General features: G+C 33.1%; 1 protein-coding gene across 2 annotated transcripts in view; it reads left to right on the top strand.

Annotated features, from left to right (window-relative positions):
• LOC145243849 (sorting nexin-17-like) overlaps positions 1-16,788 on the top strand; it is a 169,557-nt gene that overhangs the window by 112,531 nt on the left and 40,238 nt on the right. For both annotated transcript variants that reach the window (XM_080106879.1, XM_080106880.1), the window contains exons 10-14: positions 3,627-3,767; positions 6,255-6,317; positions 6,995-7,111; positions 11,339-11,416; positions 14,365-14,466. In XM_080106879.1, coding sequence (XP_079963005.1) covers positions 3,627-3,767; positions 6,255-6,317; positions 6,995-7,111; positions 11,339-11,416; positions 14,365-14,466 — 501 coding nt within the window. The remainder of the gene's footprint in view (positions 1-3,626; positions 3,768-6,254; positions 6,318-6,994; positions 7,112-11,338; positions 11,417-14,364; positions 14,467-16,788) is intronic.

Raw genomic sequence — 16,788 nt, forward strand, 5'->3', positions numbered from 1 at the left:
TAACTAACCAAGCTCTAGTCCATCACCTTACAGATGCTAAACTTCTGACTGACCAACAATATGGATTTAGGCAAGCACGTTCCACAACAAACATCCTTACTGTAATCTCTGAACATATATACCATTCACTGGACAAAGCAGGGGAGGGGAGAGCAGTAGCTCTAGATATATCTAAGGCTTTTGACAGGGTATGACATGAAGGTCTTCTCAGGAAAATCAGATCATACGGTATCACTGGAAAAATACTTAACATAATTAAATCCTTCTTAGATAACAGAAAAATCCAGGTTGTCCTTGATGGTCATACATCTAAACAATATGATATAAATGCGGGAGTGCTCCAGGGTTCTATCCTTGGACCTCTACTATTCCTGATATTCATAAAAGACCTCCCCGACAAAATTTCCTCTGAGATGGGTATATATGCTGACGACACCACGCTCTATAACAGACACGACAGGAAAACAAATGAACTCATATCTAAAGAAATGGCAGAAACACTAGAGGATGACCTCCGATCTGTAGTGCAATGGGGACAAAAATGGATGGTCACATTCAATGCTGCCAAGCCTAAACTTGTTTCCTTCAATAATTACAAGAAACCTTCTCTACCACCAATAGCAATGGCCAAAGACTCTTTTTCTGAAAGTACATCTTTAAACTCCTCTGCCTAACGTTCACAGGAAACATGAGTTGGAACAATTACATTGCGAGTATTGCCAGGACCGCTGCGGAGAAGGTAGGTTCTCTCTACCGTGCTAGAAAGCTACTAACGCCCGAAAGTATCCTATACCTCTATAAGGCCACCAGTCGCCCATGTATGGAGTATTGTTGTCCTATTTGGGCTGGTGCATCTGCTACTAGTCTCTCGCTCCTAGACAAGGTTCAAAAGAGATAGGTCCTGGACTGTCATCTAAACTTCAGCCTCTGTCCCATTGACAAAATGTAGCATCCCTCTGCCTGTTCTACAAGTACTTTAACAGTGCTTGCTCTGATGAACTGCAAGCACTTGTACTCCTCGATGTAAATACCCCCGACAAACCCGACAAGCAGCTAAATCCCACCCCTTCACAGTAGAGATCCCTAGATGTAAAAGAGCCTTCTACTCCAGTAGTTTCTTCCCCAGAATCACTAGACTTTGGAATTCCCTTTTGGGTCCCTGCTTCCCCAACTGTAGTGACATGCAGAAGTTCAAGTGTAATGTGAACCGACATCTTGCTGCCCAACTCCCTACATAGTTCCCCTGTAGCTTATGTCCCTGATAGTAGCCCCCTACATCAAAGTGGCAATGTGCCTTGTTTGGGGTGAAAATGTAATAAATAAAAAAAAATAAAAAATAAATATTTTAAAATTTGAAGAAAATACAGAAATGTGCGTATCATGTATGTACCAGTCATGAAGCGAAGATGAATTCCAAAAATCACATAATTTGATCAAGCAACTTTTTTTTTGTTCAAGACTTGACTCCATTTCAACGAGGGTGAAAAAAAAAAAATGAAATCAACAGCTCTGTGGACAAAGGCAGACAATCCTAATAGACATTGAAACTCAAAGTAATCACTGATTACCTCCCCTAATTAGGTTTCTCGTAAAACATGGCCTTGTCTGCCGTTTATCAGTAAAAAATGGCAAATTTGTTTCTCAAAAATAAAAAAAAAAAATAATTGATGAATTTTTGTGACTTTTGGAATATAAAATCTTTATTCCATGACAAGTGGGTTCAAAATAAAAATTTTCTTTTGTGTTTATCGTCAAAAATGCTAATCTGAATAAGCAGCATTAATTCAGTTAAAGATTTCCCTCTAGCCCAAGAATGTTTCAGTAGAACTGATTCTGCACATGTTAGGATTAGACTTGCCATCTTGGATCTCCTTCCTGTAGTGACTCTATTAATTGGTGAAATATTCAATGTGTTAATATCTAATATATAAAGTTGTGAGATTTTAATAGTTGAACTTAAATAGCATTTAATCTGACATATCAAACTTTGATTATAACTAGTTAATTTTAATTTGCTGCATTGTTACCTTTTTCAAAGCAGAGGTTATCTTTTCGGTAAAGTTTGTTTGTGTAGAGCTTAGCATCCACAACATTTGGCCACTTATCACCGAACTTGGTTGGAATATTGATAAGTCTAATTCAGAACTGATTTAATTTGGATATATGTACGTCACAGTAACAGAAAGTGTGACTTAGCACTAACTTTGATTTTGTTCATTGGAGACAGTTTCCGAAATTTGATGTATAGTGACTGATGTTCTTTAACGGTTACAATCAGTTGTTGGAGTTTTTTTTTTAATCTGATTCTTAATGTTTTTTTTTTTTTAATTCTTTATAATAATTTACATATTTTCAGTCGATCCAGAATACTTCAGTTGTTAGAGTTTTTTTTTTTTTTAATCTGATTCTTAATTTTTTTTTTTTAATCTGATTCTTAATTTTTTTTTTCTTCATCCTTTATAACAATTTACATATTTTCAGATTCTGTTAGGATTAGGCGAGATACATTTTTACTCTAATTTTACCAAAATCTGAAAAATAATTGCAAAGTTAATTCAATGAAATAAAAATAGATCTAAAATAAATAATTGATATAAAAGGTTATTGAAATGGGGAGGAAAATTTGAGTAAAAGTTTAAGATCAATTATGACATGCCCCAGCATATTATAAACACCCCAACTTCCCCATGTTAAGAACGGCTTTCAGAACAAACACCCCCAATCTTGAATGCCGTTCTTAACATTGGGAGGTTGAGGGGGTGTTTATTCTGAAAGCCATTCTTAACATAGGGAAGTTGGGGTGTTTATAATACGCTGGGGCATGTTGTAAAAATTTACCAAGTCTAATTATTTTATACTTGTCTATATCCGGTGTTGCTCAGGAGTCTTTAGTGTAAATTGCTTTTTTGTTGTTTTTTTTAGAATTCGACTAAATTAAAAAAAATATATATATAATCTTTTAATCTTATACGCCTATCATGCACTGAAGATGTCATATCCCAAAAATGATGTAAATTTATAAAGTATTTTTTTAACTAAGAAAATCAAAATTTATGATTTTTAGTGATGAAAAATTTTAATTATTTTGAATACAAACAAAATCTCTGTAGTCCAGTTGAGTCTATAACAACATGGTGGCTTTCAGCCTCCATCTTGCTCCCTCATAAAATTTGATTTTCTTAGTTAAAAAAACAAAACAAAAAAAACTACTTGATAGACTTGTGATTTTTGGAGTATTTTTTTCGTAATAAGTATGTACATACTTCTATTATTTTTAAAAATTAAGTAAAATTCTAAATAAGAACTGTTTTTTTTTATTCATATTTTGCAAGTTAAATTTAAATATTTCCAAATTCCTATCAAGATAAAAATTGTTTAAAACTAAGCTGAAATGCATTTTGATGGTCTAAGATATCAAAATTGTTTTATAATAAAAATGATTTTTAAGTCATTGAATATTGTTTAGGAAGAGGCCATCATTTTAGGCCTGATTTCAAGCTATAACCATTTACAAGCCAGATTTTCTTAATTCCAACTGATTTAGAGCATTTTTTTTACTCTTATTCTCTGGATATTTTTAACAGATTCTCATTTTCTGGTTTTCGTATCAATTTGTTTTTCTGCAGTACTTAAGATTAGTGCGGACATTGAAATTTTACGGGTACATCCATTTTCGACCGTGTATAACCGACTACCCTGAACCAAATACCTTGGTGCTGTTGGCTGTTGGAAACAAAGAACTTAACTTCCGGATTCAAATGGGAACGGTAGGTTTATCAGGTCTTGTTTTGTTCATCTTTTTTTTTTTACATTGAATCAAATTTATAAACAATTTGAGAAAATTCACAATGTTCAAGTTGTTTTAGTTTATGAGTCAAAATTTAACAAAAAAAACAAAATGGTGGAAAATCTGACATACTTAATTCCAATGTCTTTTTTCACATCTGATCCCGAGGCAAGCAAAAGGTGATGTTAAATGGATGGATAAAAAAAAGGGGGGGGGTCCTGTTCGTTGTGTTTCTCGTCTATTATCAGCACAACTACTTTTATTGTGTGAATGAAGAGTTCTACTCTGGTCATACTGAACCAAGGACTCAAGGGAGATAACTGATAATCTGCAGAGATATGTAGTATAATGGATACAGGTGCAGACTCTGGAATTTGTTAGGTTGTAATAATATTGGAAGGTATGAACACCCTTTCTTTCAGGTGGCTTATTGTATCCAATGAATCGTTTGATAAAAATTCTATTTTGATGTGAAATAATTGCCAGAAAAGAGTTGATATGCTGTAAAACAAAATCATCCTGCTTAATCCTTATTGCTCGTGTTATCTAAGAATTTTAACCCAATATCAAGAATTTTTAAAAATTAAATATGTTGTCAAGATTGCTACCAATATGAAAATCTTACATTTGAGGGGGGGGGGGGGAAGTATGTTCTCTTCTAAGCAAAATTCCAAATTTGGAACAGCTATCCACAAACATAAATCATTCCTTCTCAACCTTCCATTGTATTTAAAGGGAAGTATAAATTTTAGTTCTATTTGTGTGTCTTCATTGGAATTTTGTTTTTATTTGCTTTTCAAATTGTTTTGTAAATTGGTAGTCTATTATATACAGATTGTTCCAGAAGTCATCAACACATTTTGACATTGAATGATATCAAAACGTATTTGATATTATATAATCATTTAGAAAAAATTCATTTAGAAAAAACTAAATGAATTTAACTTTAAAATAAGTTTTCATTTTGTTACAATTCATAGTTCAGCAGATATACGCACTTGAAATCCATCCAAGAATTGTGGAACTACCTACATAAAGGGCAGTCCATTATGTCTGTTAGAAACTTCAAAATTGATCATTTCTTTTTCAGCATTGCCTTTGACAGAATATAAGCGCAATTATTTTTATTTTCATTTTTTTTACTTTTGGAGTGTGAAATTCTAAATTCTAACTTTATTTACCTTTGGTCTGTCGTCAGTTGGAGGAGGGAAAATTATCTTTAATGATTGGGAAGAAAATGGAGGAGAGAGAGAAATTTAAAAAAAAGATATTATACTCTGTTGTTCACATTGTATACTTCTGTACAGTTCTGTGAGGTCCATCCTCCCAGGCTTTACCGCCTTGCCTTTTGAGAAAGGGTTGGTTTAGTTTATTTTATTTAATTTATTGTGAGGGGAAGATAGACAAAACTCTTCTATTTTGTCACCTATGCTCCTGGACAACACCGGATAGCAATGCTTAGTTTTCACTACCAGCTATTATTTTGATTTTGACAATGAAAGATAATAACTTGATATTCTAGACCAAATTCTTATATTTCACAGAATGTAAAAGACAGCTTCTAAACAATTCTTGGAAAGAAACTTTGCTCATGGAAATTCGGCTTAGCTTCAGGTATACAGAGAAAGAAAGGAAAATCCTTTACAGTGGTTGTAGTTAGATGAGTTTTTGCTATGAATGTTTTACAAGAGGAACCAAAGATTGAGGCTCCGTCGCATATCTACCATGAAAATAATAACAATAGCAAAGTCTCTTCTGAGAGAAATTGACTGTAGGGACGAGAAAAGGACCCGCCCTTCCACTAGATTTCAAAGTAGATTTTGTACTCTATCAAGACAGACAAAAATACTCTGAACAGCATCCCCCCAGATGTGGCAACAGCCCTCCATTTTAGGACGTATCTGTCTCTTAAACTAGTTGCGTGAGGAGCGAGAAGTTCTAAACAAACTTCAAGGATGATATTCTTATTCTAGTTTGCTCATAATTTTTGGAGAAGTGACGAGGAAAAGCTTAAAAACCTGGATTGTATGCTCGCCTCTGCTAATATCCATGTTTAAAAGAGGACATTGCATTCAGTAGTTGACTAACATCTTCAATTCATACTTTGATCTCCTCATTCTCTCCAATTTTTACAGAAAGTGATTTATAAATAACATTTTTTTTTTTTTTTAGATTGAGCCATTTCATAATATTTGTAACGTAATTGCGGAGAGGTGATTTTTTTTTTTTTTTTTTTAAATTTCAATAAATATACGATAAATAGTAAATCCCACTCCAAAATACTAAATTAATGTTTAATTTAATATGCGAACAGATAATTCGGACGCACACAGAAATTGAATACCCAAATTCTGTCTTCATTTTACAATTTTATTTATTTTTTGTACTCCGTCCCTGTTTTGTTGTGTATTCTCATATTTTTCGTGTCTTTTCATAATTTTCGATTTGAACATTTTGATTCCTTCAGGACCAATATAAAGAAGGTTCCTTTAAAATCACCAGAATGAGGTGCTGGCGGATAACAACTATCGTAAGTTTTTTTTTTTTTTATTATTAAACTTTATTTTTTTTATAGTTTTTTTTATTAAACTTTTTAACTTCATTTTTTTTATAGTTTTTTTGTATTTTTTTTTTTTTATTAAACTGTCTTTACTCTTTGTTGCCAAATTTGGTGTTAACAGATCAGACTGTCTGAAGATACTGGCTTTCTGACCTAAAATACACCAAACATGGATGATTTTTTTCCCTTTCCAAAACTCAATCATGTTCTGCAAAGTCAAAAACAATAATTTTCTCCTACAAAACATGCAAACCAAACACAATGAATAAATATTTGAAGATTTAAATAACTTCCAAAATTACTAAATTCAGCATTAAAACCCCGAAACCACATTTTGTTTCATTTGTCGTCAAACGTTTGCTGTTGCTACTTTCCTTTTCGTTTTCTTTGTCATTTTTTGCTTCTCTTAAATTCTGCTGTCGCTACTATAACTACTACTCCCTCTAATCCCCTCCTCCCACACTTCTCGTCTCATTTGGTGTTGAAGACCAAACATATTATTGCTGCTATTTTCCTTTTCTTCTTTATTTATGTCATTTATTTATTTACACCACCAGCATTTATTCTCTTTTTAGAATATTCCCCACCCCCAATTAAAATGCAACTTTTTTGTTTCCCTAATCTTTCTCTCCAATTTCTTTGTTCAGTATCCAGAAAGAGACAACAATTCCAATAATAAAGACGATAAACCACAGCTGGAAATCTCCTTTGAATACCTTTTATCGAAAGATAAATTGCAATGGATCAACATTAAAAGCAGTCAGGTAAATTTTTTTTTTTTTTTTTTTTTTTTAACCCCTCCTCCTCTCTTGCTGCTCAACACAGCTCTTTTATTATTATTATTATTATTATACTACTACTACTACGTTTGTTTCCATAAGGCTTTTACCTTTATATTTTAACTAGCGAGGGGTACAGAAAAAGCGAACATACATACATACATTTTCGCTTTTATATATATAGATAACACAAAAGACCTAAAATATTTCTAGTTTAGGGATTGAGTTAAATTTGAAAACAAAAAATCTTCAATTTTAATTGTTCTAATTGGCCATAACTTGTAAATAATTCATCAAGTAATCCATTTCTTACTAGCTTTATATCTATCATTTTCACCCTCTCTTAAAATATGTTGTATAAAATTTTGTTTTACTTCTATATGGCATCTATTACTTTTGTTTGTCTTTTTTCCTCTTCAACTATGAGTTAAGTAGTATTAGTGCCTGTGAAGATATTCACTTTTGCTTATAATGAACTATTCAAATCTGTATATGTGTATGTAAATATTTAACTGATAAACTCTTAAACTACAGTCACATAACACTAAAATTAACAGGAGATAGTAATCGTAGACAAAGAATTGTTGTAAAATCTTTGTTTGGATGAATAACATGTACAAGAAATATGTTGGAAAGTTGAAATGCAAAATGTTCATTTAAACTTGCTGACATATTTTTTTTTTATTACTTTTGTGTAAATTCATTTACAGCCTGAAGTTGTTTCATTTTAAATCTTATTTGTCGATAGCTCAAACAGTAGGGAATGTGGGTGGAGCGCTAAATGTTTTGATTTCAATCTTAGCTGATATTAACCAAGGCATTTTTTTTTTTTAAGCTTTTGAAATCAGTACTATATATTAGTTATAAAATATTTAATAGAGAATGACTTTGCAATAATAAATATGAAATCTGCATAGAATCAAAATATATTTAATCATATTTTATGACCAGGCAACGTTATAGGCTCCCTGATATTAAAAAAAAAAAAGATAGAAGATAAAAATTCAAAGTTAAATAAAACTTTTATGTCATCATATCAATAAGGAAAAAAAATAAAAAAGCTCTTCAGATCATGACATTTCGAAAGTAAATGTTTCTCATCAAAAGAGGAGTAAAGCAAAGAATATATGTGGCGCCTTAAATAGCTTTCCAATTGTTGGAACGGTACAAGTGCATTGCAGTCAGAGGAGATTACTTCGAAGGGGACTAGAGTTTCATGTGTTTATTATCAATAAGTGTCCATACAAAAAGTTATGGAAACTTATTGAAGACACCTTGTACATTTCCAAAAAAGTAAAATGACTTCAGGACATTTGAGATAAAAAAAAAAGTTTGTAAGTAAATAGCAGCAGACATTAAAGAAAAATGACAAAGTCTGTGTTTTCACCATCGGCTCATTACACATTGGATGATTATTTAATTCATCAAATGTTATTGCACGGACATTACTTGGAAAATCCTATAAAGTTTGGATTTTTTTTTTTTTCCTTATTTATCTCCTTCACTTCTTATTAAATGTATTTTTGTTTTTCTCTTTTACTTTTTCCCGATTTTTCTTTTTCTTCTTTCCTATTATTTACTTTTAGCCTTTTCTATCCTATTTCTAAGGCAATGTCCTTAAGCTAGTCTTTTTGTTAAATGCATATTTCTGGCTTGTCTCCTGTTTTGATGAGAAGCATTTAGCTTCGAAATGCTGGCCTAAAGAGGTTCTTTTTTTTCTTCCCCCTTTTTCCTTATTGATTTGATAACATAATAAAATTTTATTTAATGTTTCCTGTACCTTCCTCTACCTTTTTCACCATTTTTCTTTATTTGTCCTCATCATCTGGTTTTGTTACTATGACCATTGGGCTGCACCAAGTCACAGGAGTGCCAATAGGGACTGGTTTGATTATACCACGTGCAACATCTCTATCCAGCCCCGCTTTCACTTCTTTCTTCCAATGATGCGCAACTTGGATTGGAATGTGTCTGGCCTTCGGTTTAGCATTGTCTTTAAGGTGGATAGAGGCTGGTGGCATTGAAAGGGCTGGAAATGGAGCAGAAGTATTAAATGTACTTAGGGAAAACTTTTCCTTGATATAGTTTTCCAGTTTCGGAATGTTGTCTTCGGTGGGAGAGAACGGTAGTTTTTCTGGACGTTTTGGTGGTGGACTTCGTGCTGTGTTTGCTGAGGCGACGAGGACGGCACGCTCTGGAGGTGCAGGAGTTTTCATAGGTTGCGGGTAGCACTGTGGGAGTATACCCAAGTCCATGCAACCTTGTTTGCTGAAGAACAATTTTGCAATATTGTCAGCAATGTAGGGAGGCTGTGTTGTAGACCTACTCCTGAGAGTGAAAGTGATCGGCAGCCATCCCCGACTGACTAGCATGCCTCCACCAACTGCTCTTATCTTCTTGTAGCATGGGCGTAACTGTGATAGTTGAATCTTTAGAGCGGAAATATGCCGTGGCCCAGCAAGAGAAATATTGGCACCACTGTCTGGAAAAACGGAAAGTTGCACTGGTTCTGCACCATTTAAGTTTGGTGTAAGCGTCATGGTAACTTCATCCTCATTGGGTGTGGGCGAAATGAACTGTTTATGCTGCTCAGAGAATTTGACATGGGCGATGAGGCTACTTGCCCTACTAGTGCAGTAGCAAACATCGGCGTTGTGATTGAGCTTATGACAATTCATGCAAGTCTGGCCCCATGCTGGACAACTGGTGTGACGTGGTGGCTTTCCCGGTACACCATGAGATGAACTGCCACAGCCGATGCAATTCTTTGTGGGCTGCTTGCACTGTCTGCGATAATTGGAACTGCAGGCGGCATAGGTTTCAGACGATGTTTGTAGCTTGGCTTGATTGTGAAGCGCGGATTCAAAAGCCTCAGCATGGTTCACGATTTGGTCAATACTTTTCAACTGATTGGCTTTTGCGAGAATGTCTGTTTGCAGCAGTTGATTTGAAATACCCCGTATAAATTGATCTTTGATGTTTTCATTAGCAATGTCACTCTGGCAATTTAGACAGGAAAACGCACAATCAATGGCAGCAGCACGAAGACGAGTAACAAACTGCTGGATGGTTTCATTGTCGTGCTGACAAAGATTGCTAAAGGTCATTCTGTGTACTGCAGGGTTGGTGCGCTTAGTGACTAATGACTCCAAAATGTTAAACAAAGCTGCCTCCTCCAATTCAAAGAATGACGAATGTGAGCTGACAATCGCATTTTGTACAGTCTCATCGCAAGCGCTGCATAACTGAGCGGCGACTTGTGATGTAGGCAAGTTGGTAAGTAGCTTATATACATCCCAGTCAACACACAATTTTTGAAATTGTTGAGGCGTCATGTCTGCGGTGATCCTTGGAAGATGAGCTGTTGTAGTGGCCTTATAATTTGGTACGGGTGTCTGCCGCAGGACTGGGAGCATTGCATAATTGCAAGAATATCCCTAATGGCTGTGATACCCATGCATCTTAAGTGCTTCGCTGTAACGCTCGAAATAGTATTTTCTGTCAGGTGGTTTTCCGGGAAGATCTTTGCATAACGGGCATGCTCACTTTTGGGAGTGCCTGCCTTGTCGAAAAATTCAATCCAGGATGCCGAATCAACGAGCTGGCCTGGCGATCCTGTTCGTAGCATCATGTAGAATAAGTTAGTCACGCAAAAGCCAATCAGTCAATCTGAAAATAGAAAGGAGATGATGTATTTCTACAGGTATGGAATCTGTAATTATATTGGAATTGGAAGGGGGGTATTGGAATCATCCCATCACTAATATATAGTGTGTGTGTTCCTTCATTCTATGTAAGTTATTATCTTTGCCATCCATTTTAAAAACTGAGATCCAATCGATTGATGTTGCTGATTGCCAAAATTTGTTCCAAAATAGAATTATAATCAATAGTTTCAAAGCTTGGTCTGTGTTCTGGGATCCTCAATTCCCATGGTTAGTCCACTTTGTCGATGGGATTCACTGGTTGGGTTTTTGTGATGGTGTAGCAGTGTTGCATCTTCCCTTCTCTCCATCACTTTTTACTTCTTCCTCTCCCTCTTTTTCCCTTCCGTTCCTTCTCTCCCTCCTCTTCTCCTCCTCCTTTCTTCTTTTAATCTTAAATGGAAAATTTCAGTCAACCTAATTTTTTACATTGTTTCTTTTATAGAAACGCAATATGCCAATTTAATACTGAAAACATATTTAGAAGAAAAACTTTTTTTCGTTGCAGTCAATTTTAGTGAGCATGTGTTTGCAGGCCATGGTAGATGAATTGATTATGAAGAAACAAGGCAAAAGGATAAAACGGGTAAGAACTGCTTTCTTTTTTTTTTTTTTTACTTCATTGTTTTTTTTTTAATTAAGAAAAAAATTTAAAATATTGTTTCAAAAAATGACATTTTAATATATTTTTTAAAAATATATATATTTTTCTAATTATTGAAGAAAAATTTTTTAAAACTTGAATGATATGTCAAGATTATTAAAATGTGAATGATATGTCAAGATTATTAAAATGTGAATGATATGTCAAGATTATTAAAACTTGAATGATATGTCAAGATTATTAAAACTTGAATGATATGTCAAGATTATTAAAACGTGAATGATATGTCAAGATTATTAAAACGTGAATGATATGTCAAGATTATTAAAACGTGAATGATATGTCAAGATTATTAAAACGTGAATGATATGTCAAGATTATTAAAACGTGAATGATATGTCAAGATTATTAAAACTTGAATGATATGTCAAGATTATTAAAACTTGAATGATATGTCAAGATTATTAAAACTTGAATGATATGTCAAGATTATTAAAACTTGAATGATATGTCAAGATTATTAAAACGTGAATGATATGTCAAGATTATTAAAACGTGAATGATATGTCAAGATTATTAAAACTTGAATGATATGTCAAGATTATTAAAACGTGAATGATATGTCAAGATTATTAAAACGTGAATGATATGTCAAAATTATTAAAACTTGAATGATATGTCAAGATTATTAAAACGTGAATGATATGTCAAGATTATTAAAACGTGAATGATATGTCAAGATTATTAAAACGTGAATGATATGTCAAGATTATTAAAACGTGAATGATATGTCAAGATTATTAAAATGTGAATGATATGTCAAGATTATTAAAACGTGAATGATATGTCAAGAATATTTAAAAGTGAATGATATGTCAAGATTATTAAAACGTGAATGATATGTCAAGATTATTAAAACGTGAATGATATGTCAAGATTATTAAAACGTGAATGATATGTCAAGATTATTAAAACGTGAATGATATGTCAAGATTATTAAAACGTGAATGATATGTCAAGATTATTAAAACGTGAATGATATGTCAAGATTATTAAAACGTGAATGATATGTCAAGATTATTAAAACGTGAATGATATGTCAAGATTATTAAAACGTGAATGATATGTCAAGATTATTAAACCAGTTTAAGGACAGATGTTGCCTGTATTTCTTGCTATAAAAAAGGATGAAACTCTGGTTATTAAAACTGTCGGGAGTCTGAAAGTTTTGCAAGTCATTTTTGGTTTTCCCACCTAGTGTAATAACGTGAAAAAATATCCACAGCCACCATTTGACTATTTCTGAGATTATCTATTTTATCAAGTCAAATATTACATGGCTCAATTATTCCTAAATTTACCAAAAATGTTCTTTGACAAAATTTTCTCCTCAAAATTTTTTTTTTTATGAACATTTACTCTATTGTTACTAGATCAGGCTGTTTGAAGATATTGGCTTTCTGACTTGCATGCAACAAACATTGATATTGTTTTTGTTTTTTTTCCTTTTCAAAAACTCCATGTTCTGCAAAGTAAAAAAAAAAAAAAATTTTCTACAAAAAAATCCAAATGAAACATCAATAAATATTTGAAGATATAAGCTACTTACAGCATAAAAACTTTTGCAAAAATGATTGAATATTTAAGAGTTGATATGCCGTAAAACAAAATATTTAAGAGTTGATATGCCGTAAAACAAAATATTTAAGAGTTGATATGCCGTAAAACAAAATATTTAAGAGTTGATATGCCGTAAAACAAAATATTTAAGAGTTGATATGTCGTAAAACAAAAACAACCAAACATTTCACATGTCCAATTTTCGCATTCCGATCTTTTAAAAAACTATGAACAACCATAAAAAAGAAGCAAACTTCATAATAGGCAAACTATTGTAGTGACTGCATTCCTTGGTACAGGAAAGAGATAGCATGCTGGATGGCAAGTTTTGCGATACATGGTTGGCTTTTTTGAAATGACAATCTCCCCCCAAAATGTTGATGTTGTTAAAGATGGGTTGGGCATGAACATTTCCTTACAGATGAAAACTGACGTTTTTTTTACTCCAACAGCTGATCTTAATATATTACCTCCCTGATGCAATCACATATGAGACGGGTGTATTTGCTGATGACACCATGCTCTATTCATGGCATGAGTGGAAAATTGAATATGCACACATCGAAAGTAATGGCCAAATCTTTAGAAAATAAACTTTTGGAAAAGTACCTCAATTCTATAAGAAAATGAGTCCCCAAAAAGTGGATGGTCACATTTAATGCTAGCAAGACAAAGGAAAGGAGGTTTGACTAAACTTTTATGCTTTTACTAAAACTTATACACCCATCCACACACATATTGGTCTTTTAATCTAGATGTGATCTTCAGAATTGTCTGCTTCCTTTGCTTCAGCTTGTTTGACTTGTTAATCTAGTGGTCTCCATTAATTTGCCACTCATAACTTTCACTAATACCCTCGAAATGTATGGATCCACACATCCTTCCTCCAGCTCTCGATTAAAGAGTCGACTAGACCTTGAATATTGTGCAACAAATCAAGCAGAAGGAAAACTCTGGAATATCATCTTTCTATGTTTATCCATGCATTGTTTTCAGTCATTCTGAACTTCTCGTTGCCATTGGACTCGAGCAATGCCAATTCAGGTGCAGTTAGAAATTACACAACTCTTGCTTCCAGGGTATGTCCATTGCCTTTTGAGATTGAGAGGAGACAAAAAAAATTGATTACAACCAGTTTGTGAGGAAAAAATTTGTATTTGATTCAGTGGGGTTTTTCTTCTTCTTTCCTCGGCACAAATTTTAAATGTTATAAAAATTTTCTGATAAATTTATTGTCCGATTCTTCAAAAATACCAAAATTTTTAACAGATAGAAATTTTTAATTTATTTTAATCTTTATCTTCTGAAAGCCGAGCGACAGAGTCCGTGTTTCCCGTGGCGACTATTTAAGCCGAGACAATAAATCTCCAGTTCTAACTTCGAATCAAAATTTGAGTCACAGTAATAGTGAGGTAAGTGACATCTTTGGGTTTTTTTTTTTATTGAATTTTTTTTTATAAAAGTTTAATTTTTAGTTTTCATGAAACTGTTGCAATTTCATTGTTTTTGTCGACTGTAAAGAAAGGACAGTTTTTTTCTCATCGGAAAAATTAAAATGATTAAAATATTTTATTAATCTTAACATGAAAACATTTTTCCAGAAAAAAAAATATAGAAAGACTATCAGCTTTGTTTTAAAATTTTATAAATAAGAAGAAACAGAAACTTTCTCATCATTGCAATGTTGCATCGTTGCATCAAAAATACTTTAATGGAATGTGCACTTGTACCTTCTCAACATATTTGGGGGTCAACAAGAGTAATAAAAAAAAAAATTAAATTACTTTTAACAACGACGATATATATATAAGTCATTGTTATATATATATATAAGTCATTGTTATATATATATATAAGTCATTGTTATATATATATATAAGTCATTGTTATATATATATATAAGTCATTGTTATATATATATATAAGTCATTGTTATATATAGCAGGTTCTGCTAGAAAGGACTTGTCCTGCCTTGATAGAGTTCAAAATAGACTTTGTAGCCTCGTAGGAGATGTCCTTTTCTCTTCCTTGCAACCTCTATCTCACAGAAGAGATGTTGCGAGTTTGTCTCTGATGTATCGTTATTTTCATGGAAAGTGTTCGACTGAGCTTCAATCTATGGTCCTCCCTCGCAAAACTTTCACAAGAAACACTCGTCTAGTTGTAAACACTATCAATAATTCCCCCCACTCTTTATCTGTGCCTAAACCGAAACGTAGATTCCATGAACAAAGCTTTTTTATTAGAACTGCACCCCTGTGGAATTGTCTTCCGTTTTCCTGCTTTTTCCGGCTGACTACAATATGGTTGTCTTCAAGTCTAACGTAAATAAGTTCTTGATGAGCTGTTCCATATAAGTTATCATATTTAACAAATTTTCATTACTAATGATTATTATATTGTCCAATTTCTACTGTACACTCTTTAACCCTTATCCTTGAGTGACCTCTTGGCCTTGATAATGAGTTGATACCTATGAGAAAAAAAAAAAAAAAAAAAGTCCAATGTGAACAAGTTCTAATTGAATCATCCCCCTAAGTAATCCAAGTTTCAAAATTCCCACTGTTTACTATGCTAAAATCACAATGGTTAATGTATACCTATTAACCCTTATCCTCGAGTGGCCTCTGGGCCTTGATAAGTGGTGACTCCCTTGTAAAAAAAAAAAAAAAAAGTCATTGTTAAATTACTGTAAGAATATTGTCATGATTGTCATCTAATTATTTTAGACAATTAGTGTCATGATATATAATTATTTTCAGTTTATAATTTATCAATATTTTTTGACCACATTATTTTTATAATCAGATTTTATTTCATTTTTTTCTTTATTACCTTTAAAGCTATTGCATTCTATCGTTTGCGCTATAATATTGTCATGAGAAATACAAATATTTTCCAAGCATATAACAAAATGAAAAGTATTTTCTCTTATTTTCATTGAGATAAAAAATCTAATATATAAACGGCTATATGTTGGTCTGTCTGTTTCCATATTTTCAAACTCCATCTCCTCTAAAGCTAAAAGTTGCAGAGCGACACTAGGAGCCTCAAATGACTGAATCTTTTATGGGTTTTTAATTGGTTAAAATTGTTTTTGAGGGGTCAAAAATGGGTCAGAATTAAAAATCTTTAAACATTCATCTTAGTTTGTTTTTAATTTTTAATCGGTTTATAAGCATGTCAAATCATTACAGTGGTAACTTCACCCGCTTTGAATGCTACAGTTTCGGTTTCAATTCTAGCTGATGGCACCAAAATACTTCTTTTTTTACTTTTGAAATCACGCCTATAATAATATATAACCACCCCCTACCTCAATTTCCTATGCGGACAGACGCCACGCTAGACGATCTGGAAATCACCCCTGCTCAGGTGCATGCTATCATAAAAAACCTTGACACTTCCAAAGCATGTGGCCCCGACCTCATCCCAGCTGTGCTATTAAAAAAGTGCTCAGCCGAAGTAGCTCCAGTTCTCTCCAAAATCTACAACAAATGCCTTAATGAATCTTGCTTTCCGAGCTGTTGGAAAACTGCTTCTGTGGTACCAGTATTCAAGAATTCTGGCGAAAGAACTGACCCATTAAATTATCGCCCTATTAGCCTCCTCCCACTTTTTGCCAAAATATTTGAGACCTTAATTAACCATGCTCTAGTCCAGCATCTTACAGATGCTAAACTTCTGACCGACCATCAATATGGATTTAGACAAGCCCGTTCCACGGCAGACAT

Source organism: Euprymna scolopes, chromosome 22, assembly GCF_053919585.1.
Source record: "Euprymna scolopes isolate OS-2025 chromosome 22, ASM5391958v1, whole genome shotgun sequence".
NCBI lineage: Eukaryota > Metazoa > Mollusca > Cephalopoda > Sepiida > Sepiolidae > Euprymna > Euprymna scolopes.